The sequence below is a fragment of the Tursiops truncatus genome, chromosome 15 (assembly GCF_011762595.2).
Source record: "Tursiops truncatus isolate mTurTru1 chromosome 15, mTurTru1.mat.Y, whole genome shotgun sequence".
NCBI lineage: Eukaryota > Metazoa > Chordata > Mammalia > Artiodactyla > Delphinidae > Tursiops > Tursiops truncatus.
In genome coordinates this window covers 25,130,935-25,156,194 of record NC_047048.1, presented here as the reverse complement: position 1 = coordinate 25,156,194, position 25,260 = coordinate 25,130,935, and the positions used below count along the sequence as shown (strand labels likewise).

General features: G+C 50.7%; 1 protein-coding gene across 3 annotated transcripts in view; it reads left to right on the top strand.

The window, feature by feature from the left end:
• The window catches only part of ABCC1 (ATP binding cassette subfamily C member 1 (ABCC1 blood group)), a 130,290-nt gene that overhangs the window by 86,440 nt on the left and 18,590 nt on the right, over positions 1-25,260 (top strand). For all 3 annotated transcript variants that reach the window (XM_033841094.2, XM_033841092.2, XM_033841093.2), the window contains 7 exons: positions 2,471-2,546; positions 4,783-4,909; positions 7,739-7,915; positions 9,818-9,985; positions 11,708-11,891; positions 21,221-21,311; positions 23,165-23,297. In XM_033841094.2, the coding sequence (XP_033696985.1) occupies positions 2,471-2,546; positions 4,783-4,909; positions 7,739-7,915; positions 9,818-9,985; positions 11,708-11,891; positions 21,221-21,311; positions 23,165-23,297 (956 nt within the window). The remainder of the gene's footprint in view (positions 1-2,470; positions 2,547-4,782; positions 4,910-7,738; positions 7,916-9,817; positions 9,986-11,707; positions 11,892-21,220; positions 21,312-23,164; positions 23,298-25,260) is intronic.

Sequence of the window (25,260 nt, the reverse complement as noted above, 5' to 3'; positions counted from 1 at the left end):
GGTCACTTCAGTGCTCTGAGCCTCACTTTCCCCACCTGGGCAATGGAAATGCAGGTGCCTTTCTTTGGCTGGGTGTTACATGGATTTTTATTGGTAGGTTTGTTTATTTCATAGCTTATTAATTTATCCTTTCCTAGTCAACCCCCCTGAGCAGGGATTTCCAGGCACTTAATAATAAATATTAATAGCACTAATGGTAGTGACCACTTTTGCTGAAATGACAGTCCCGCCATGCACGTCCCGTCCTGAGGACATCACTGTACTCCCCGTCCGTTGCTCACTGCAGCTCAAGGAGAGGGGCCCCCACCTACAGATGAGAAGACTCATCTGGTTAACTTGCACGGCCAATAAGAAGTAGAGTCAGGATTCACACTGGCAGCCTGTCAGCAGAATCTGTGCTCTCACCCACTGTAGAACATCTCTGCACTGAGATTTATTGAGCACCTACTATGTGACAGTCATTGTTCTAAGGACTGTCTGTTGTGCATAATGTTCTCCTCACAGCCCTGTGAGGTTGATCCCATTATCAGTCCCATTTTACAGACGAGGAAAGTGAGGCACAGAGAAGTTAAGTAACTTGCCTGTGGTTCTCCAGCTAGGAAGTGGCAGCACGGGGATTTGAACCCACACAGTCTGGCTCCCGAGCCCAGTAGATATGGTCAGGAGAATGAATGTGTGTATATGTTGGTAATAATGTGTGAGCGATGCCTGGCACCTAGCAGGCATTCAGATGTCCTCAGTGACGTGAAAACACCCAGCACAGTGCCCGCCAAACAAAGATCACGGTGGTTGTTCCTTCACCAGTATGTGTGAGAGGCGATCGGCCTGGGGGCAGGGTTCCTCAGCCTCAATACCACCGACATTTGGGGCAAGATCACTTTGCTGCGGGGGCGTCCTGTGCATTATAGGATGTTGAGCAGCACCCCTGGCCTCTACCCACTAGATGCCAGTAGCACCCGCCCCAGTTTTGGCAACTAAAAATGTCCCCAGACATCGTGTCCCTCGGGGGTCAAAGTCACCCTGAGTTGAGAACCACTGCTCGCTGGAATCTCCCTCCCGATGTCCCTGGCCCGTGGTCATCCAGTTTCTGCTGTGTGAGGACCGAGTCACTCCCCCCTTCACACACACACACACACACACACATACACAGATGTGAACACACACACGCACGCACGCACGCACGATGTGGAATGATGCCATCTACCAGGGTCAAATTTCCCTGCATAACACAGGGCTGAAATTTGGGGCAGCCGAGGAGGTTTTGAGCTCTTGACGTTGTTCACAGCTCACTACAGGAGTCACACTGGAAAACCCCTGGGCCTCAGCCCGGGCCTCAGCCCCACTTCCTGCCCTGACAGCAGTCTCCCGGGCGGTTTGACTTTATGTTTACCCACATTCTCTGGGTGCCAGGCGGGGCCCCCTTTGCAGCTCCGGGCCACGTCTTGCAGCCTCTAGCTTGACCGACTCAAGTGGCTTTTCTTAAATTCCTTTAATAGCACCTTCCAGCTTCCTCCTTGTTCTCTGTTTCAGGGGGGTGATGGGGGAGGGGGAGGTTAAGTTAGGTTAACCAGTAACTTCCTCTCTCCACAGTTTTTGTTTCTCTGATGGGTGGGGGAATTTATTTCTTCATTGGACAACTTGAAAACACCCCCATCTTCTCTCTAGATGGTTTTAAGTTGGCTCATAATTGAGTCAAAAGTTGTTTTTGTAAGTGAGGGGCGTGGAGTAAAAAGAAAATAAGGGGAGCGAAAGTAGATGAAGGCAGAGGTGCTAGAATCACAGAGGGTCCATATAACGCAGGCTTCGTCTCAAGCACCCTCCCTCCCCTCCTCTGCCACGATTCCCGACTTCCTGTTCCATCCCTGAGTTTGCACAGTTTACAGTGGCCTGTGTTTTAGGAAGACTGGCTTGCTGTGATGTGAGCAGAGTGGCTGGAGGGAGCGGGGGAGGGGGGGGATGCAGGGAGGTGAGTTAGGAGGCTGCCCTGAAATCCAGGAGTTTCAGGGCAAAGGACCCCGCTTTGAACATAAAGGAGGGGCCCCAGAGGTGTAGTGAGGGCCCTGGGCCAGCCCGAGCTGATGGACAGGCATCTGCATGAGGGCACTGCTTGTGCCCCGTGACCTTGGCTGCTTTTCGACTCACCCAGCCAGAGCTGCCGGAACCTCCCAAGACTGAGTGAGGGAGGCCCCCAGGGGTCCCCCGACCTTTCCAGATGGTGCAGCGTCCTATCTTTCAAAGGCAGAGCCCTCTCGCGGTTTCCTGCTGCTCTCTGGGTCTGAGGCCGCCTCCAGAGCTGCTGGTTGAAGTTCTTTAGAAACGGCGACTGATGTAACCAGATAATGCCTAGCGTGAGTGGCTAGCAGCTGGAGTTGAACCCCTTGATGAGGAAAAGCAAACAGTAAGAGCCTGCTGTTCACGCTCAGGCCGTGGCTTCATCTACGCCTGACATATTGTCTCTGGTGCTTTCCAGCTGGGGCCACAAACAGCATCACTGTGAAGAATGCCACGTTCACTTGGGCCAGGAGCGACCCTCCCACGCTGCATGGGTAAGTGGGACGTGGAGAAAGCCACGGGGCTCTGGGCAAGCACAAGTTTGAATTCCAGCTGCACTCCAGCTCTGTTACCGTGAATAGGTCACTGCCCTTCTGAGCCTTAGTTTGGCTCGTCTGTCAGATAGATCCAGTCACACCTGCTTGGCCTTCAGGGAGAAGCAGCTGAGAGTGTGCCTGGCTCAGAGAGTTCCCTCAGACTGTATGTGACAAACCTTGTACAGATAGCGGATAGGTTTAGGCAACAAAGGGAAATTTCTGGTTCACGTAACTGAGAAGGTTCCCTTTCAGGGACATGGACCCAGGGGCTCAGACAATGCCATCATGACTCTCTCTATCTTGTCTTTGCTGCCCTTCCATCTGTGCTGCTTCCTTTTCAGACGTCCTCTCCCCTCGTGATCCAGATGGCCCCCATTGACTCTAAGTGTCCCTCCTACCTCATCAGGAGACCCACTTGCCTCTTATTGGCCCAGGTTGGGTTATATGCCCCTCCCTGAGCCAGTCACTGTGCCAGAAGAGACTGAGTGCACTGATTGGCCAGGCTGGGTCTGAGGTGGTGATGCCACCACTGGTGGCAGGAAGGCTTGGGTCAGCTGAAAAGAATTCTTGTCCACTCACGTTTGCTATCAGGATGGGTTGTTCTCCATCCTCTCCAAGGTCCCCCAGCTGCCTGGCTTACCCTTTCTCACACCATTTCCACATCTGGGACCCTGCCCACCCTGGTCCTTATTTTTCCAAATCACAGGATCCAGGGAATTGACCTGATTCCCTGGGTAACTTGTCAATTGCCTCTGATTTCTTTCTGACCGGAGGCCTTGCCCAGGGGCTCTTTTAAGCCTCCTTAAGGAGTCCCCCAAACACAGGGCCACATGGGACATTTTTAGGGGCCAGGTTTATCCTCCATGCCCCTAAAGAATTGCTCCCTTAACTGGGTAGCCAAATTACTGCTGTATTTTATCTGGGGACATGGGGAGGGGCAAGGGTCAAACTCTCCAGAGAAAAGAATCTGTGTTAACACCTCCCTTGATGGGACTGCTTGTTTAGGAAGTTCTTTCTTGTGTCTAACTTAACTTCTGCCTGCTTCAATTTTAGCTTTTGTCTCTAGTCCTGCTTCACAACTAAATAGTCTGTACCTGTGCCCCCATCCCTGCCTCCATCCTTCCAGTCTCAAAGACCTTACCTTCTTGTTCCAGTCACCTTTCCTCACCCCTTGAATCCCCTGCAAATTTCTCCATCCAAACCTTTTTTCTCCTCAGCCTGTAAAATATTCCTGTCTCGCCTGGATGATCACAAGAGCTGCCTCACCGGGCTTCCTGTTCTGTTCTGCCCCCTTAATCCATTCCCCTCCCGGCACAGAACAAAAAAATCAGTGTGACCATGCAACAGGTACACAAGAATTAGACAATGGCAGCAAAATCCATCAGCCTTTCCACCAATATGTTGAAATCATAATAGCAGCGGCTGGAAGGCAGCCAATAGCCGATGTAGGTGAACCCAAGGAGGCCCTGGACGTACCCGCTCTTCCCCGGGTGGGTGGAATCCCAGCTCCGACTTTGCTGTCCACGTTGGAGAGGCCAGTCTTTCTGGCAGTGTTGAGCCTGTTTTATTGTACTTCGATTACTGTTATCTGCCATAGGGCAATTTCTGTAGAGACGTGTTTCTGAAACTCAGATTCACCCCCTGCATGGCTCCCAGCTGGGAAACGTGTCCTCTGAGGCCCTCTTCGGTCTGGCTGCCACCCACCCACCTCTTCAGGATTGGCCTTACTTTCCCTGCCTCATCTTGTGTCATCGACGTGTCCACCCCTGATCACGCCTGTGATTTCACACCCAGGGGCCTTTCCTCAGGCTGTCCCCTGGGTCTGGGGCACGCTCACTCTTCCTCCAGTGTTGGTTTTGGGGTGTCCTCTCCCTTGGGCACCTGTATCACGCCCCCAGGCAAAGCTGATCCCCTCTGCTCGGCCCCCTTAGAGTGGCTCAGCCCCTCAGGTCTGTCCCGCGGGATCTTTTCTAAGATGCAGGTGCATCCCGGCACCTGTCATGGGCCTCAGGCCCAGAGGCCTCTGAGACAGTTCCCTGAGCTAAGCTCATCGTAGATGCGGCGGGAGGAGTTTCCAGACCTCAAAGGCTCGTGACAGCCCTGCCTTCTGTCTCTCTCTCCACTCAGGGGTCCATCCAGCTTGGGCGGGCCGAGCACCCCCAGCTGAGCCCCAGGGTGTGTCATGTCGTTTCAGCATCACTTTCTCCATTCCGGAAGGTTCCCTGGTGGCCGTGGTGGGCCAGGTGGGCTGTGGGAAGTCGTCTCTGCTCTCAGCGCTCTTGGCTGAGATGGACAAGGTGGAGGGACACGTGGCTATCAAGGTAGGAGGCCTGGGTGGGGGTGGGGTAACTAATGGCCAAGGGGGAGGCCAAGGGCAACATTGTGTTCTCTTTTATGACGACCTTGTTAAGTGGGAACAGCTTCATCCTTTCTCCTCTTCTCTGTGCCATCCTAGGAGGCAAGATTGTGGTGTCATTTATTTCCTGCTGTGTCTCAGCACCCAGAATAGTGCCCGGCATGTCGTGGGCACTCGATAAGCATTTCTTGCAGCGTGGTCTGCAGCAAACTCAAACTCATCTTGCAGGACATTTGGGGAATAAAGAGTCCTGGGCTCAAACAAGCTTGGGAAATACTGCGTATTCTGATTCCCTCCCTCCTGGAGACTTATAAGAAACATTAATAAAGTAAAGGCTCTGAGAAGTCCTGCAAGGAGAAAAAACCTATTTAACTTTGGTTAATCCAGCGTGTCCCAGACACATTTGTCTGCATCTTTTGGTTGTTTGGTGTAGCAACTCCGTAAATCCCTAAAATTACTGTCTCCTGGAATCTGCTTTTGGGGATGCTGGTTTGTGCCATTGTTTTCATTTCAGAGCAAAATCCTTTGCTGATTATATGATGCCCTTGAGCCTAGTGTGCCTTAGAGAAAGCGTATATTACAACAGTTGGGTCCAGACTAATGACATTTAGCCCTTGTTTTAAGAAATGATCTGTCATTACTTTCAAATATACATTATAAAGTAAGATTAATGGGCAATGTGAGGTAGGTTAATGGAAGAAAATTCCAAATCACGGTGGGATCCACATTGCGTTCTGTTTCACTAACCCCGGGTTTCCACAACTGCAGCCCTATTGATATGTCAGGCCAGGTAATCTCTGCTGTGGAGGCTGTCATGTGCATTGTAGGATGTTTAGCAGTATCCCTGACCACTACCCACTAGATGCCAGTGGCAGCCCCAAGTTGTGACAGCCAAAAGTGTCTCTAGACATTGTCAGATGTCCCCTGGGGGACAAAATTGCCCCCAGGAGAGAACCACTGTTTTCAAGTAAAAATGCTTTAAATACAAAGATATGATGGCTCTAAAAAGTGAGGGTGCTTGAGTATTTGGTTTGATAAGGTTATAGATTTATTTGTGACTGGTTATTTTGCCTTGGTAAGGGGAGTGTTAGAAATGTGTCTAAAACGTTTATTTTTTTCTAAATATTTTAGTTGGTAGGGCTTGTGCATACTGTGTCTGAATTATCTGTGGGTTGTACAGTGAGGTTTTGTGATAATTTGGCCCCTTTAAGTTAGGAGACTGGAGTCAGCAATTTGGTTATTTATCTCAGAATGAAGGAGAAGAGTTGGGTGACCTGGGTTCCATTCCCAGCCTTGTCCTCCTAGAATCCCTTTTTGAAGAAACTTTGATGGCTCCCCTTTGCCTTTCCAGTGAAGCCCATACCCCTCACTAGGACCACCAGCCCCCCTGCCTTCCCCTGCCTCCCAGCTCATTCCTGCCTGTCTTCCCCTCACAGCATGTTCCTGTCACAACCAGGCTTCTTGTTCCTTGAACTTGCCAAGTTCCACTCATCTCCACGCCTTTGCATGTGCTGTTCCTCCGACTGAAATGCTCTTCCCTCTTCTCTTGATCAGACCAAATTATTTTCACCTGTCGGTGCTTGTTTAAAATTTTTTTTCAATTACTAAAATATGTAAAACAAGTGCCCTCCCCCTAGCCTTTATTCTTGTGCCACTTTTGACACTTGATATTATATGGAAACAAAGACTTTAGAAATGGACAATTTTTATACAGACATCCTTGGTTAAATTTCATCAAGGAAATTTCCTCAAGGACTCCTTCCCTGATGTCTCAGACTAAGTCTCCCTTTTTATTTTATTTAAAAATTTTTAAATTTATTTTTGGCTGTGCTGGGTCTTCTTTGCTTCGTGCGGGCTTTCTCTAGTTGCAGCGAGCGGGGGCTACTCTTCATTGCGGTGCACGGGCTTCTCATTGTGGTGGCTTCTCTTGTTGCGGAGCACAGGCCCTAGAGTTCATGGGCTTCAGTAGTTGCAGCGCGTGGGCTCAGTAGTTGTGGCGCACGGGCTTAGTTGCTCTGCGGCATGTGGGATCTTCCCAGACTCCTGCTTGAACCCGTGTCCCCTGCATTGGCAGGTGGATTCTTAACCACTGTGCCACCAGGGAAGTCCCTAAGTCTCCCTTTTTAAAAAAAAAAAGTATTATTTTTTAATTGATGTATAGTTGATTTACAATGTTGTGTTAGTTTCTGGTGTACAGCAAAGTGACTCAGCTGTATGTGTATATATACACTCTTTTTCAGATTCTTTTCCATTATAGGTTAAGTCTCCCTTTTTAAAGGACTTTTTAAAAGTCTCATATTTTTCTCTCTTAGCATTTACCACAACAATAATCAAACCATTTTCTTTTATCATTCAGGTACTTCCCATTCTTTGGAGTTAGGAGGTTTTTGTTTATTTTAAAATTTATTTTTAATTTCTTTTTCAATTTTTTAAATTGAAGTATAGTTGATGTACAATATTTTATAAGTTACAGGTGTACAGTATAGTGGAGCTAAGTGTTTTGTTCGCTGCTGTAGGCACTCAGTGAATAGTTACTAAACATGTAAGTGTAATCTCATCAACGAGGATTTCAGCTCTCGAACTCCTAATGTTGGGGCTAGTGATTGACCTAGTATGGGCTCTGGTCCCAGCCCTGGTGACTGTAGTCCTTTGGGACTCGGCTTCCCTCTTGTTAAAACCATAGATATGATGAAAATGTCTTGTGAAGCAGGGCCCTCCTGGTGGGTGGGTAGGCCGGCTGCTGTCTTGTTCACCAAGTCTGTCGGTCTTGCTGCCTTCTCCGCTTTCCTCCTAGGGTTCAGTGGCCTACGTCCCCCAGCAGGCCTGGATTCAGAATGTTTCTCTCCAAGAAAACATCCTTTTTGGACGCCAGCTACAGGAACAGTATTATAAGGCTGTGATAGAAGCCTGTGCCCTCCTCCCAGACCTGGAAATCCTGCCCAGTGGGGACCGGACAGAGATTGGTGAGAAGGTCAGTAGCCTTCAGCATGGCCCCTGTATCAGTCAGCTGTTGCTGTGTAACAACTACAAAATCTGAATGGCTTATGATGTTAAACACTTACTCTCCTATTTATGGGTGAGTCGACTGTGACTGGTGACCCAGGCTGGGCTCAGCTGGGTGGCTCTGCTCCATGTTGCCGGCCAGCTGATCCTGGCTCCAGGCTGTGGGTTGGCTCAGGTCTCCCCACGTGGCTTCTTGCTAGGGCCTAGGTGAGGGAGCAGCAGCTCCACGGCGGGGGGAAGCTCTTCTAATGGCGGCAGCAGAAGCCCAAGAGAACAACAAAAAAAAAGTGATGTCCCTTAACGCACACTGTCCTTTCTACCCACAAAGCAAATCACTTGGTTGAGCCCAAAGACAAGGGACCAGGAAGTGCACTCTACCTTTGCAGTCATGTGACTTTGTCGCATGACCAAGGGCACTATACAGAGAAGAGGGGTGTCAATGATTCAAATGTCCACAGTTCCTTTCAAAACTGTGATAACGGTAAAAATAATACAATAGCTAACACTTACTGAGTAATTACTATGAGCCAGGCACTGTGCTAAACATTTTATACGTATTTTGTCCTTACAGCAAGCCACGAGATGGGATTTACTGTTAACCCTATGTAATGGTTGAGGAAAAGGAGGCCAAAAGACTTGCCTGAGCCCCTTCCCACCTCAGGGCCTTTGCATGTGCTTTCCCCTCTGCCTGGCTGGCTTGCTCGAGTGCCCCCTAGTGGTTACGTGGTGTGCGCTCGGGGAGTGTGAATGTTCTACAGCTGCACCGAAGAGCTTTCCCATCTTTGCTTTTAGTTACAAGCCAGTGGCTCCACCAGCTTTCCTAGTTGGTGAATGATTTCTTTTATTTGAGGGAAATCTGCAGCTCCTTGGAAAGAAAAAACAAATTACTAGGGTTTTCTGGATTTTTAAGTAGAAAAGGAGCCTGAGTTATTGCTAGTATAAGCAGAAAATAACTCAGTGAGAACTGAGTTTAAGGATACAAATGCATTTCCTGGAATCCAAGGGCTGGAATGTGGTGGGGCTCACAGGCAACCTGGGACAGGCAACCTGGTTTCTCCTCTGTCTTTTGTCTCTGCTTTTCTGCACAGCTTTGTCCCTTTTTTTCACAAGTGTCTGTTTCTGCCACTTGGAGACTCCTCACTTTCGCTGTTTAGGTCCCAGTACCAAATTCTGGAGGGAGAGGACATGATTGGCTTAGTTTGGGTCTGGTGTCTGCCCTGGGCCAACAAGCTGTGGCCAGAGGGACCCTCAAAATGAACCTGGCTACCAGGACCCCACCTCAGAGCATGGAGAGGGTGGGCATCTCTTGGGAGAGGGGCTGGGCAGTTAGCCCATGTCCACTTTGATTCCAGCCAGATATGGAAGTCATGCTGGGTTATCTGTTGCAGGAGGGCTGTGTGGGCCATGCCCCCTGGTTCAAATTAGAAAATGGTGCCCTTCCTGCCGGCGAGTGGGACACAGGCTGGACTGCAGCACCCCCAGGGCACAGCCTGCCTTGACTGTGTGGCTTCACCAGTGAGTGATCCAGAGTGAGAACCAGACTCCAAGATCAGGAGCCCTCCCTGTAGCCAGCACTGTCTGGTGCCACCGGCCTCCCTTTCCCAACTGTGCCGAGTACCCTGCTCAGCAGTGCCCGGAGGCTCAGGTTTTCTCTTTGCCTGTTTTACATTTGAGGCCGCACCCCCTGCCGGCACTTGAACCCACATCGGTGCAGCTGTGATCTCACGCCGTTGCCACCTGCTCCATCCGTGGGTGGCGGGTGCAGCCCTGAAGGGCCTACGGCCGCCGTCTCCTGCATCCCGAGCAGGTGGCCCCCTCTGTCTGTCTCTGCTTCCCAGGAGGCCCACCCTTCTAACGTGTCTCTCCCCAGGGCGTGAACCTGTCTGGCGGCCAGAAGCAACGCGTGAGCCTGGCCCGGGCCGTGTATTGCGACTCCGACATCTACCTCTTTGACGATCCCCTCTCGGCAGTGGACGCCCACGTGGGGAAGCACATATTTGAAAACGTGGTTGGCCCCAAGGGGATGCTGAAGAACAAGGTACCTGCTGCACGTGTGGCTCGGGGTCTGGGTCTGGCCGTCGCTCTTTGGTCAAGTCGCAGTGTGTCCCCTTTGGGATACCTGAACTTAACTGGACTCGAGAACATGTGTCTAATCCTTCCCTTGGCAGCCTTCCCGGGACAGCCTTCTTGCTCTTGTCTTTATAGGCGGACGTCCTCGGCACTGACTGGAAGTCATTGCCTCCACTTGGCCAAAAGAAGCCTCTCTTCCTGATTAAATAACGGGGGGTGGCTTCGCAGAGGGAAATCCCACCCCAAGATCCCCTGTCAGCAGGGAGGCCGCTTTCCCTTCCCTGCTGAGATGGCCATGGGCTGAGGGACAGAGGTTTGAGCAGGAAAACTGCCACCACACCTTAACGTGACAGGAAACGGTTCCTTTCCTCTTTTATTACTTTTTAATTTATTTGTTTAGGGGAATTATAGGAGAGGGAGGTTAACTGGCTCTTCTTCCCCCTTCCCCATTAAAAAAGTAAGACATGCCCGTGGGAAAAATGTAGCAAATTCAGAAAACCACGGAGGAGAAAAACAAAAGCAGTTATGCATAATCCCCCCACTTGGAGATTTTTGTATTTCTTTCCAGTCTTTTTGCTGTGTATATAAGCTTTTTAATAGGATTATCACATCATGCCTAGATATAGTAAACCTCATGCCACTTAATGTGTTGTAAGCATTCCCATGCACACCACAAAAATTCTGTATAATTTTTAAATAGTAAAAAAAATTTTTTTGCTGTTGTCAAAGTAACATATGTCCATAGTAACAAAACCAGAGAGTACGAGAGCATATGTAAAGTTAAAAAAATGATTCTCCCTCATCCTGCAGCCCTAGCTCCTCTGTGGAAAGCAGGGGCCAGCAAATCTGGCCTGCTGCCTGTTTCTTGGGCAGCCCACTAGCTAAGAATGGTCTTTACGTTTTTTAACTGCTTGGAGAAAACCTGAAGAAAAATATTTTGTGACAGGAAAATTGCATTAAACTTACATATCAGCTTCCATAAATAAAGCGTTATTGGATCACAGCCAGCCCATCTGTTTATGTCTTGTGTATGGCTGCCTTCAGACCTGGCAGCGACCAGAGGGCCCATAAAGCTGGAAATATTTACCATTTGACCATTTAAGAAAAAGTTTGCCAACTTGTGTAAACAGTTTGATGAACATCCTCCCAAACTTTGAGATAGTTAGATAAAATGTATACACATGTACAAAACTCTGTACTCTTTTCGGGGAGGGAGAAACTTGAAAAAAATTCAGCTACTGCCTGCACATTTTTTGCAGCAGTGTCATTCTTTTATTCATCTACACATGCATGGTTCCCTCCTTCCCTCTCCTCCAGATCTTTGTTTAAAAATAACCTCCCCCATAACCCTTGTTAAAATTCACCACCCCTAACTACCTCGATATCCCTTCCCCTTTGCTAATGTGTGCTCACCATCCAGCACAGTGTTTTACTTACGTTGGTCATTTCTCCCCCGACCCTGGAATCTGGGGCAGAAATCTTTGTTTCCCTCCCTGCTGCCCTCCCCGACCCCAGCTCCCGGCCAATGCATGTTGAATGAAAACACGTGCGGATTGGAATGCTTCTGCACGCTTGCATCCCAGGCGCGTGTCCAACCTCAGAGTTGAGATCTGTGTCCAGGTGGGCGGAGGGGGGCAGGGAATTTCCCTCTCGCGTGCATGAGCTGATGTGGCCGTGGCTCTGCCCGCAGACGCGGATCCTGGTCACGCACGGCATCAGCTACCTGCCCCAGGTGGATGTCATCATCGTCATGAGTGGTGGCAAGATCTCCGAGATGGGCTCCTACCAGGAGCTGCTGGCCCGGGACGGGGCCTTTGCCGAGTTCCTGCGCACATACGCCAGCGCCGAGCAAGAGCAGGGGGAGCCCGACGACGGTAGGGCCGCGCGGGGCCCCGGCGCGGGTGGTGCCTTGTCCAGCCCCAGTTGTCCCCTGGAGGTTCCCACCAGCCACCCTAGCAGCTCATCAGGGCATCAGATGGGGGGTTGGGCCAGGCACCCTGAGGAACCATCTGGAAGGACTTTCTGGGCTGAATTGAGAGGGGGCCCCAGTGCTTATAGCCGGGTCAGCAGAGCTGGACGCAAGTCCGCACACTTTTCTGCGATGAGGCTCTGTGCCTATTGAGTTTCAGGGTCTCAGTGGCAAAAATGGAGGTAGTGATAGTTACAGTCCTCCTGGCTCCCAAGAGGCTGTGAGAAGCCAATGGCATATGTGCCATAATCCAGAACAGATAGATGTGAGGGTCATGAGGCCATACGTGGTGGCAGAGCCTGCAGGCTGGAAGTTGGCAGGACCTGGCTTCAAACCCCAGCTGCTGCCCTTTCCAGCTGTGTGATGTCAGGCCGTTGTTGATAAAGCAGTGTAACAACAGAACCAACCTTCTGGCACTTGGTGTGGAATGCATGTGCTAGATTACTGGAGCCTTTGGCACGGTACCAATGACAGCTGCTGTTATTACTCCCCTGGGAAGCGTGCCCCTCTGATGTCCCCATGCACTTGGCATCTACCAGGTCCAGGTAGACCTGCCCGCTTCCCAGCCACCACACCCGCTCTGTCCTCCCAGGTCAGGACTCTGAGAGCAGGGATAGTCCCAGAGGTACGCTTTGAATTCTGGGCTGGGAGCTCATCCTGTCTTTATTTGAAGCAAATGGGGTGAGGCTTATGAGAATCCTGTTCTCTCTCTTATTCGTCGGTTTAAAATTCAGGAAATTGGTTGGTAGCCTTTCCAGGCTCCCCTGTGTTTATGTCAGATTGGCGTCTGGAATGGATCCTCTGCCGGTCCTCCTTGGAGCCTCGACCTGAGTTAATACGGAGAGGGAAGAGGTCACCTGATGCCTCTTCTGCTTTGGGTTCAGCTGTTGCTAAAAAGAGTGGAACTAAAGAGAGGTCACCTGTCCTACTCCGATCTCCCTCTTTCAGGAGCTAATTACAGACTCCCTGAGTGTCTGGGGTGTGTTTGTTACATACTTAGTCCCCAAACAGGTCTCAGCTTGGCTGTCCCCCAGGGTGGGGCTGCAGGACTGCCTCGTTGCACAACTCCTGTGGGCAGAGTTGTCATCGAGGTGTCTGTGATGTAAAGACACACAACAGTGAATGGTTGTTGACTACTTACTGGGGCTTCTGTCCTCAACAGGGGTTATCCTGTTGACTCCTCCTACCAGCTTTTCATGAAAGAGGTAGGATGTGGTTCCCAGTTCACTGGTGAGGAAACTGAGGCTTAAAGAAGCTTGTCCCTTCTATGCCTGGGGCAGGCGGGTCCCTGTCCCTGTGAATGGGGCCGATCACTAAGAAAGCTATTTACTATTCATTGATTTAGTCATTCAGTAGGTGTTTACTGAGCACCTAATACGTGTTAAGTGCTTGTATTATTTTCCTAGCGCTACTGTAACAGAGTACCATCAGCTGAGTAGCTTAAACAACAGAAATGCCTTTTCTTACAGATCTGGAGGCTGGAAGTCTGAGATCAAGGTGTCAGCAGGGTTGGTCCCTTCTGAGGGCTGTGAGGGTTCCATACCTGTACCCCAGCTTCTGGTGGTTTGCTGGCAATCTCTGGCATTCCTTGCAGAAACATCACCTCAGTCCACCCTCATCTTCACATGGTGTTCTTCTCCTTGTGGTGTGTCTATCTCCAAATCTCCCCTTTTTATGAGGACACCAGTTATATAGGATTAGGGTCCATCCTCATGAGCTCACCTGAACTTATTACATCTACAAAGACTGTATGTCCACGTACAGTCACATTCCAAGATACTGGAGGTTAGGACTTCAGTATATGAATTTAGTTGGGCGGGGGGAGTATAATTCAGCCCATAACAGTACCGTTCTAGGTTTTGAGGAGACAGAAGTGAACAAAATATAGGCAAATCCTGCCCTCGTGGAGCTCAGAATCTAGTGAGAGAGAAAGGCAGTAAGCAATCAGCAGATGAAGATGGTGTCATGCAGCATTAAGTGCTGTGAAGGAAAGCACGTAGGGTAATGGGCTGGGGAGTGATGGGGGTTCGGGCAACTCAGGCAGGGTGGTCAGGGAAGCCCTTTGTGGGGAACAGTGTTCTGACACGGAACAGCACAGGCCTCAGCCCGGCGTGAGCTTGGTCTGTTCAAGGAACAGAGAAGAGGCCAGCGTGGCCACACCGTGGTGGGCAAGGGACAGGGTGGGAGACGAGGCTGGCAGGGGGGTGGGTGGTTACCCTTCGGGGCCTTCAGAGTGAGGAGTTTGGGTTTTGTTCTCAGTGCAGCAGGAAGCCACTGAATGTCAGAAAGGGGAGCGCACACAGCAAGAGTGCACACCTTCATTCCTCTGTGTTAGAGATTGCTGGAGTCCTCGTAGTTTTTTTGTTTTTTTGTTTTTTGTTTTTGTGGTACGCAGGCCTCTCACTATTGTGGTCTCTCCCGTTGCGGAGCACAGGCTCCGGGCGCGCAGGCTCAGCGGCCATGGCTCACGGGCCCAGCCGCTCCGCGGCATGTGGGATCTTCCCAGACCGGGGCACGAACCCGTGTCCCCTGCATCGGCAGGCGGACTCTCAACCACTGCGCCACCAGGGAAACCCTCTCTTTTGGTTTTTTTTGAAGTGTAATTTACCTGCAACGCTATGCTGGTTCCTGGTACACAGTGCAGTGATTTGATATTTCTATACATCACAAAGCAACCGCCACTCAAGTCTGCTTTCTGTATAGATTTGTCTTACTCTGAACATTTCATATAAACAGAATTCTTTAACGTGGTCTTTTGTGCCTGGCTTCTCTCACTTAGCCTGATGTTTCCAAGGTCTGTCTGTGGTAGCTTGCATCAGCACTTCATTTCTTCTGATTGTTGAATTGTAGACACACAACGTTTTATTTATTCATTCATCAGCTGACGAGCATTCGAGCTGTTTCCACTTTTTGTCTATTATGAATAGTGCTGCTACAAACCCTAGGGGTTTTAAAAGAAAAGTATTTTCTTTTGCCAGTGCAAGATAGCTGACGCTCCCTCCAGCATTTAAACTCTAGGTTGGAATGAGTTTCTACATGTTCATGCTCCTGTGGTTGGAAGGTTCTGCTGTAAGTCTAAGCTGCTTTCCTCTTGCTGCAGAGTCTCCTTCCTCAGATTGTCTCTTAGCCCAAGTCAAGCCAAGGTCACACGATGGGTGGTGGCAACTTCAAGATCACTGTATTTCACCGGCCTGCTTGGTGGGCTGCATGTAGGCAAAAATAACCCTCTATGCTTTCTAAAGTGACGTGTGTGGGTTTATCTGAATCTTTTTCCCAGAATGAGGTCTCTGTCTCCCCTTTCTATCCAGCTGAGCAGGGACTGTCCTTATATCTTGTTGAGTTTTTTCCCTTCCCTTCCGCCCCAGCCGCCCGCATATCCAAAGCAGGTTATGCAGAACATGGAATGCTGCCAGTAAAAAAAATAGTTTTGTGTGCACGTCAGCACTTAATTTAGTGGTAAAAATACCATCCACCACCCTAGCTCCACTGTGGGTTTATTTCCCCAATTCAGCCACCCATCCCCAAGCTGGACAGGTCACAGAGGTCTTCTGCCCATGGGTCTAAAAATCAAACGCCCTCCCCCCTTTCTTTCCACCTCTGTGGAGGGGCCCCAGCGATAAGGCTTGGCGTCAGGGTCCAGACTTGCTCAGCTGTAGTCAACTCTGAGTGCCAGTGACCTTGGATTTGTTTGAACCACATTTTTGGCTCCTTCTAAAGGGAAACTTTTGTTTCCTCATTGGATTAATCAGGTCTTTTTTAGAACACACAGGCTGAAGGACAAGTGTCTGCTGTGAGGGGATTCTTTCTCCCTGGAACGGGGAATAGTAGCTAGGCTTGGGGTCGGGGGAGACTGACCCCTCCCCAGGGATATGCATGATCCTGTTTCTAGGAGACTTTCTGTTTGTTGGTTTTGGTTGCAAAGAGAGTTACAAAGTAGTTCGTTAACCTTGTACTTGGAAGGTATAGAACATTTTCATTTTCTCTGGTTTCTTTATTAGAAACCTAAAACCTAGAATGGTGGTTTTCAGTAGAGAACATTTGTGCCTCCCAGGGACACTTGGCAATGTCTGGAGACATGTTTGGTTGTCACAGTGTGGGTGGAGGGGGACACTCCTGGCATCTAGTCGGGAGAGAGCAGGGATGCTGCTAAACAACCTGCAGTGCACGGGGCAACCCCCTGTGTCCCCCAGGAACGGAGAATGACCCAGCCCACGATGTCAGTAGAGCCGAGGGTGTGAAATCCACTCTGCTTTGACTTCTCTCTGCCCAGGTTCTTCCCTTGTCATCTTGGGAGAAAGACTTTGATTCCAACGACCTGGCTGCTTTTCAGAACCTTACTCGAGACATCTCTCAACCTTGTCACTCATTTTTTTCCCTTTTTTCAGATTTTTTGGGGAATTTTTTTTTACCTGATTATAAAATCACCATGTGCTCCGTGTAGACAATGGCAAAGTGTAGAAAAGCTCCAAGAACCAGCAAAAAAGAACATCCTTCTGCTCTTGCACTGCCCAGAGGGGAACTGCGTTGGCATTTGGCCCCTTTCCCACCTGTCTTTCTAGCCCAGGACCTTTTCCCTGAGAAGAGCAGGGTCCTAGGGCGTGCTTTTGTCATCAGTTCTCCTGTCCCTCTTTTGTTTCTTAACGTCAGGCCCCAGGCACCTCCCCGTGTTGCAGAAGTCTGTTGTAAGCACCGAACAGCAGCTGGAGAGTCTGTCAGACAGATGGCACATTCCTCCCTGCTGTCCTCAGTGTCCGTGTTTCTTCCCCTTTTGAGTCTGAAGAACTTGCAGGGCCGAGGCGGGAGGATAGGGCTGGGTGATGTAGCCGATCGATTCCGTTTTTGGTCAAAAACCAGCCGTTGACTGTAAAGCAGTGACTTGAATTCTTCCCTCAAGGGGGAGGCTTGCCTGCTGGCTCTTGCCCAAGCTGAGTTACAGAACCTTCTTGAGAATAAACAGCGAGCCTGCGAGGTGGCCGCCTTGAGGGTCAGTGGCTGGCTGAACACACGGCCCGGGCAGTGCTTAGGTATGTGGTTCAAGGGCTGGGGTGGCGCCTGGCTTACTAGTATCACAGGCCTGTCCCTGGTGCTTAGAAGTACTCAAAGAAGAGTCATTGGGTTGCAAGTTTTATGTCTTTGCTTCTTTATTATTTTATAGCACCCTCCCTCTCCCAACCCCCCACCGTTCATATTTTCTCCTTCCCCTGCTTTATTTTTCTTTGTAGCATTTAACACTGCCTGACGGTATGCTCTGGATCTACTACTTGATCATTTCTTCTTCTCCCTTGGAATTTAAGCTCCATGAAGGTTTTCTTGGTCACCTCTGTATCCCCAGGGCTGAGAACAGTGCCTGGCGCAGAGTGGATACTCAGGAAATGTGTTAAATATGTGACTGAATGAGTTGCATCTTGATTGTTTAAGGCATGCCCTGCGTAACCATCGGACATTAACACATCTATGTATATATCCCAGATTGGAAAGAGCCATGAGCTGGTATTGCCCATTTCTCTCAGGACTGGTTTAGAAACCATCTTTGTGGGTTCAGGCTAGGAGGTGGCACCACTGTGGCCCATACTGTGCCCCTTCTGGCATTGGAAGGTGGCTCTGCTCGTTCCCTTGGCCACTCGTTTGTTAATCCGTCCATCTGCTTATCTGCTGTGTGCCACGGGGACATCTGGTACATGAGCCACCATATGAAATGGTGCCCCTTGGATTGTGCAGTGCACATCCTGTGCAACCCCACATGACCATCGGATGCACCAGGTGCTGGGAGTAGAGTGGTAGATAAGACCTAGGAATGGTCTCAAGAGTTCACAGTATGATGGGGGAGACAAACACTAAATAATCAGGGACATCATCGTGCTAAACGCGGTGCTGGAGGCGAGCCTGGGGAGCTGGAAGAACCCTGAGATGGGGTCCCCGTCCCAGCCTGGAGGGTCCAAGATGATATCTAAGCCAAGTCACCTCCTCTTCCCCCTTCTCTCCACGTGGAGCTGGCTCAGAGCAAGGTGTTCGTGTCCTTGAAGAAGCAGAGGCTGTGGGCTGGTGAGAGGCCTGTGCCATCTCCCAGCTGGCACACCTGCCCTGCGGTCTGTAATACTTTCTCTCTCTCCCTGTGGTGCCCGGAAAATAGGCATGAAGACAGAAGGTCTGTCTGCATTTTTCTAGCTCTCTTTATGTTTGAACACTTGCAGCTTTTAGAGTAGGGGGCTGGCCCAGGCAGTGCACTTGTCAGGGATGCGCCCAGAACACGTGGGATGGGGAAACTGAGGCACAAATGCAGCAGGTCCCTCAGCTGTCCTTGCCCCTCACCCTTAAGGAAAGACATTCATCCAAACCCTCTGGGCATTTAAGTGGGGGAACTCAAGGCTGGGGGGTTTTACCTTGGTACTTAACGCTTTCTTGGGTCTTGTGAATTCCCAGGCACCAGTGTGATGGATGAGGAAGGTCAGTGACAGCGAGGTGGAGTGGGCTGTGCTTGCAGAATGAGGCTGCAGATGGGCTTGTCCTGCTGCTGCATGCCTGGGAAGGGACCCTTGAATGTCTGCCTTTCCATCCCTTTCCATCATTCCTCCAGCATTTATTGGGCACCTGCTCTGTGCCCGGCTTTGTGGTTGACCCTTGGGGATACAGTTCGAATCTCCAGATTTCTTACAGGTCGGCTGAGTGACCTCAGCTAAGCTTTACCATCTTTGCAGGTCAAATGACCATGACCAGCATGCCTTGAAGGAGATCCTGGTTGCGAAATGCCTGGTACACAGTAGGTGGACAATGAATGTAACAGTTTGATTATAACGACCCCACCCGTACCTCCTGGGCATGATCAAGACCCAGGCAGGCCAACACAGCACCGGGGTGATGGGTTCCTGATGGAGTAGCTGCAGGTGGCTGGGGCACCGGAGGTGGGATGTTTCTAGAAGAACTTCAGCAGAGAAGGCTGCCCTGGCTCTCTCTAGTGACAGAAAAGTGTGAACCCGCCACCAGAGCAGATCCCTCCCTCCTGTCTTCCGTAACCGGTACGTGTGGCTGAGGGTCCAGACAGAGGCCCCTTTTGGAAGCCACAGGAGCCAACTCCAGCCAGTTAAACAAGGGTGTTTACAGCCAGCTCAGAAATCAAAGGCAAAACTGAACAAGCAGGACTCAGGCAGTGGGAACTCTGGGCATGAGACTCCTTTAGGACAGAGCAGTTGTACAGATCTTTGGTCCCTGGCTGAAAGTGCCGGGGGGAGGGGTTCTGATAGGCTGGCCTTGGGCAGGTTCCCCCTTGGCGGGGAGCCTGGGCATCCTGGCAGACAGGCCTGGGAGACTCGGGAGGAAGGGGACTAAGCCCCTGAAAATTATGGGGTGTTGCGGCACACACATTCGGTTCCCTCCTAGGACTCTCGGTCCCTCCCTTGCAGACGAGTATTTTCCAGCTGGCGTATCACCTGTGGGCTAACTGGGTGGAGAAGACGGGGAGGCAGCCATGGAGGCCAATGTGGGGGCCTCTACTGTGTGGGGAAAACAGGAGGGGGAGGGAAAGTTGAGGCTCCCAGAGGGCCCCTGGGCAGCCGTGCAGGACAGACAGCTCTCTGAAGCACCCGCCGCAGGACAGGTGTCTCTGGGAGTGTTTTAAAGCATCCCCATCCCTGCACAGAGCAAGACAGTCAAGGCCGGGCTTGGGCCCCAGTGCTGTGCATGTATATGAGCACTGTCTGCATGCGGCTGCATGGGAAGTCCCGCTTGTTATCAGTCTTCTTTTCTGTTTGTTTTAGGGGTTTTTTTCCAATTAAAAAAAAAAGGATGCTGATATTTAAAGAAACATTTAAAGCAGTGATTCTCGGTCCTGGCTGTGCCCCAGAATTACCTGTGGGACACGTTTAAAGATGCAGATATAACAGTAAGCGCCTCATCAGCATCTTACATTTCCCGAGCACCAGGCACACCCTCATTTCGCCCTCCCGCTAATGAGGGCGGGTGCTGTTGTTGCTCCCATTTTGCAGATGTGGAAGTTGAGGCTCAGAGGTTCATTCCTTCTGCAGTACCCACAGCTGGGAAGTGAGAGGACACTTCTCACACGTCCCAGCTACCTGACTGTGCTCTCAGCATGGAGGTTGGCCTTCCTGGCAGAGTCAGTGCAGGGGCCTGGCTGGCCCAGGGCATCCTGGGTGATTCATTCACAGCCAAGATTGAGAATCACCAGCTCAGAGCTCCTCCCATCAACCCAGGAATGACCCCAAGCCCTGGTTCCCTTCCATCTTCTGTTTCTTCCTGTGGCTGATGCCTGAGAGAGCCTGCCTTTCTGGATTCTGCTTTAATTCATGTCACATCAGCATGTTCTCAGGGTCACTGCTGGCTGCGTATTTATCCCCTCATATAACGTCTGTGCTGCATCCCCTCCTCTTCCAGGGTCAGTCCTTTGGAGCCCTACTTTATGCTTCTCTCTCCTGCTTTCTCTGTCCTGGCATCAAAGAGTGAGGAAATCAGTGCAAAGTGGGCGGTAATAAACGTATCACTGAGTTGCTGGAAGATTAAAGGAGAGACTGTATTTCAACACAGCACAGTGGCTGACCATAAATGTTAGCCACCGTTCTTAAGGTGACGGTGATCATTGTTGATGCTGGGCAGATACTTCCTGGGATTGGGGCAGATATCCGGCTGGTATGGTGCCCCGTGGTGGCTGTATCAGTTGTTGAAGTGTTGAAATAGTTCCTTATTACTGGAAAAGCAGCCACTGCCCTATAGCAGTCCCAGGTACCCCTTACCCCGATCTTCAGGCCCTCCCCTTGATCTGGCAAACAGAGGGTTAACTCTTGGCTGGGGGCATCTGGGACTCTAGTGTCTGATGCCCTTGTCAAAACTGGTTGTCATTTATTTTGGGTTTCACCCCTGCTTGGGATGCTTGGGGACCAGAGGACTGTGCCCTTTCCCCCATGTGGTTCACTGTGTCCTGGCTCCATTATCCGAGCTTCACACAGCACAGATGCCATCACCAGAACTGGATTTTACTGGTCACTGCTGGCACAGGGCACTTGCTCATGCCCAGGGCCCTTGAGACGGTTGCAAAGCACCATCGCTGCCCCAAGGAAGCTGGTTCCAATATCTCCTGCAGCCCAGCTGGGGAGCCTGTCCGTGGCTGCAGCAAAGCAGGTCTTTCTAAGCTTCCGGGAGGCCAGGTTATCTGCCATCTCCCCGCACAGTGACAGGTTTTGGTGTCCAGCTCTTAAAGCCATGATTCCCCCTCCCCGCTTCTGCCAGGCTTAGCAGGTGTTGGCAGGCCAGGGAAGGAGATGAAGCAGGTGGAGAACGGCATGCTGGTAACGGACGCTGTGGGGAAGCAACTGCAGAGGTAAGGTGGGGGGTGGGGGTGGGGACACCCTGGGGATTCTCCCGGCACCACTTTCTGCCCCCTGCCTGGGGAGGGGGGAGAGGAGGGAGACGGGTGCCCGCGGCGAGGCTTACCTACCAAAAAAGGCCTTCAGCTTCTGCCTCCCTCCCAAATCCTTGCGGGGGGACTTCACTTTCCAGGGAACAGAGGCCCAAAGGGGAAGCCTGGTTCTGTTCCTGCGAGACGGCATGGCTCACACAGGCCTCACGATTTACCCATCCCTCTGCGCTTCTGACACTCAAGCTCCCTACATGGTGTCTGTGGCTCTTTGCTCAAGTCACGCAGAGGGGCCTGGAACGTTCAGGCTTTAAGCACCAGCAGCTGATTCAAAATAGAAGTAATATTGACGGCTGCGTTTTATGTCCTGTTAGGAGCCAGGCACAGTGTCAAGCCCTGTAAGGTCTGTGGACCTGGAGGTAGTTACTGTCATCTTCCCATTTTACGGGTGAGCAAACTGAGAGCTGTCCATAGGTCCCGCAGCTGCAGAGAAGCTGAGCTTGAATTTGAACCCGAGTTCGGCTTCTGAGTCAATGCTCCTAAGTTCTACACGTCGGTGCTTTAAAGAAGGTTGCTTTTGGTTAGATCATTGGGTATTTGGAGGAGCGGCATTAACCTCCCTGTGCCTCAGTTTCCTCAGTTGTCAAATAGGGTCTTTGGTGCACTCACCTTGTAGGGTTGTAGGAAGGCTTGTGTGATACGCTGCCTGTGAAGCCATCAGCACTCAGTAAATGCCACTCAGTTATTTGGGTGAGCTGGGACCGCCTGGGGTTACTTCTTTTGGGGTGGGGTGATTTCACAGAAATGGGCTGGGAAGGAAATTGGCACAAGCATCTGTGCCCCCCAGAACCCTGCCCATCACCGGTGATGAGCTCGGTGTGTGTGTGTGTGTGTGAAGCACTTAGAACAGTGCCTTGCCCGGAGTCAGCCGGGGCGTGAGGGGACACTGCCCCGGTCTGTGCAGGCGGCCAGCATAATTAGTCTAAGAATTAGCTGAGATGAGGCAGGCTCCTGCAGGCTGTCCTGGGACGTAGGGGCAGGTGACTGCGAGAGAGAGCCACAGGCGGACTGAGCAGAAACACACAGAACACCGGGTATTCGTTTTCCATTGCTGCATAGCAAAGGATCACAAGCTTAGTGGTTTGTCATCTCAGTTTCTGTGGGTCGAGGCGTCCAGGCACAGCTTAGCTGGCTCCTCTGCTCAGGGTCTCTCACAAGCTGTAACCAAGGCATTGGCCAGGCTGGGGTCTCAGCTAAAGGCTGGGCTGGGGAAGGGTCGGCTTCCAAGCTCATGTAGCTGTTGGCAGGACTCAGTTCCTCAGTTCCCAACTGGCCACAGCCTGGAGCATCCCTCCGTTCCCAGCTCCGTGGGCTTCTCTGACCTCCACACACGCTTCATCAAGGCAGGCAAACCAAGAAGGCAGTAGGGTTGACGACCAAGGTGGAAATCGTACCCCATCCCTCTGCTTGTGTGGGTCTGAGCCGTGTACACACACGCACACGCACGCACACGCACACACACCCATGTCATTCCCCAAGCATACACCTCCTCTGGGAAAGAGACTGCCCCAGGGAGGAAAGTGCTCTGAATGATGATCTGTCATGATCTGCATAAAGCTGGTGAGTACTGGTGGGCAGGAAATGCTTTCTGAAGTCTGCATAAAGGAGCGGTTCTTCCATGAGGCCCTGGGGCCAGACCCTTCCCCTCTCGGGGTCACCTGTGTAAAATCACAAGGGTGAACTAGTTTGGTGCTTTGGGGCCCCACCTCTGCCCGGGGCCTCCATGCGGTTGACCCCTGCGTGCCTTGCTTCCCCAGACAGCTCAGCAGCTCCTCCTACGGCGGGGATGTCAGCCGGCACCACACCAGCACCGCGGAGCTGCAGAAGCCCAGGCCCGTGGAGGAGGACACCTGGAAGCTGATGGAGGCAGACAAGGCTCAGACAGGGCAGGTGAGGGCGACGGCCCGCGTCGCTGTGCGTCCCTGGGGGCTGGACCCTGTGCGGAGTGCTGGGGTCGTCTTAATTCATGTCTTCCTCACAAGGAGCCTCGAAAGGTACTGTTTTAAGGGCCGGAAACCATACCGGAGGGCCTAGGTGACTTGCCCCAGGTCACAGCTGGTGCGTGACAGAGCTGGGATTTGAACCCGGAACTCAGACTCCAGGGTTGGTATCTGTAGTCTCTGCCGTCCTGACCACCGAGGCTTCGAGCAGCTGGGGCCCTTGTAAGCCGTAGGTGACCCGGATGCCTTAAATCAGGGCTTCCCACCTCACAGGGTTCAGTTGTGTGTGCCTTGGTTTCAGGTCATCACAGATTCAGCCCTATAGAACATTAATTGTGTAGTCAGAAAAAATTGTTTTTCACTTTTTAATTTCTATTTTTGCCCTTATGATTACAGGCAGATCCTGTTTTATTGTGCTTTGCTTTATTGCACTTAACAAAGACTGCATTTTTTACAAATTGGAGGTTTACGGCAATCCTGTGTGGGACACTGGTGCCGTTTTTCCAGCAGCATTTGCTCACTTTGTGTCTCTTTGCCACATTTGGTAGTTCTTGGAATATTTCAAACTTTTTCGTTAGTATTATAATTTGTTGTTATTATTACTATATAAAATATTATATTGGTTATTATTATACTATATTAACATTATATTATGATATTTGTCATCTGTGATCTTGGATGTTACTACTACAACTCACTGAAGACCCAGATGATGGTTAGCATTTTTTAGCAATCAAGTATTTTTTAAGTTAAGGTGTGAACGTTGTTTTTTTAGACATAATGGTATTGCACACTTAATAGACTACAGTATAGTGTAAACATAACTTTTATATGCACTAGGAAACTGGAAAATTCGTGTGACTCACTTTATTGCGATGTTTGCTTTATTGCAGTGGTCTGGAACCAAACCCATAATGTCTCTGAGGTGTGCCTGTATGTCAGTGAGAAAGTCTCGGCCGGGGCTTTGTCTTTAATACCTGTCTTAGTCCCTTTGGGCTGCTGTAACAGAAGACCATGGTAGAGGTGGCTTAGAAATGACATACGCTGGGGACTTCCCTGGCAGTCCAGTGGTTAAGACTTCATGTTCCAATGCAGGGGATGTGGGTTCAATCTCTGGTCAGGGAGCTAAGATCCCACAAGCCTCGGGGCCCAAAAACCAAAACGTAAAACAGAAGCAATATTGTAACAAATTCAGTAAAGACTTTAAAAATGTTCCACATCCAAAAAGAAAAACAAATGACATACATTTATCACTCATAATTCTGGATGCTGGCAAGTCAAAAATCATGGCACCAGCAGATGCAGTGTCTAATGAGATCTTCCTGTTCATAAATGGCCATCTTCTTGCTGTGTCCTCACATGACAGAAGGGATGAGGGAGCTCTCTGGGGCCCCTTTTATAAGGGCACTAATCTCATTTATGAGGACTCCACCCTCATGGCCTAATCGCCTCTCAAAGGCCCCACCTCCTAATACTGTCACATGGAGGGTGGGGGATTAGGATTTCAACTTACAAATTCGGGAGGAGACACGAACATTCCATCTATAGCACAGAGACTTGGAAAGTAAAAAGGAAGCACTCAGTTATACCTTGGACCTCTGTTCTTCCACCTGCTTCATTTTTTTTTGTTTGTTTTGTTTTTGTTTTTTAGTTGTTTTTTTGTGTGTGTGTGTGTGGTACGCGGGCGTCTCACTGTTGTGGCCTCTCCCGTTGCGGAGCACAGGCTCTGAACGCGCAGGCTCAGCGGCCATGGCTCACGGGCCCAGCCGCTCCACGGCATGTGGGATCTTCCCAGACCTGGGCACAAACCTGTGTCCCCTGCATCGGCAGGCAGACTCTCAACCACTGCGCCACCAGGGAAGCCCTCACCTGCTTCCTTTTAACCAGATTGCACCTCAAACAGATGATGCTTA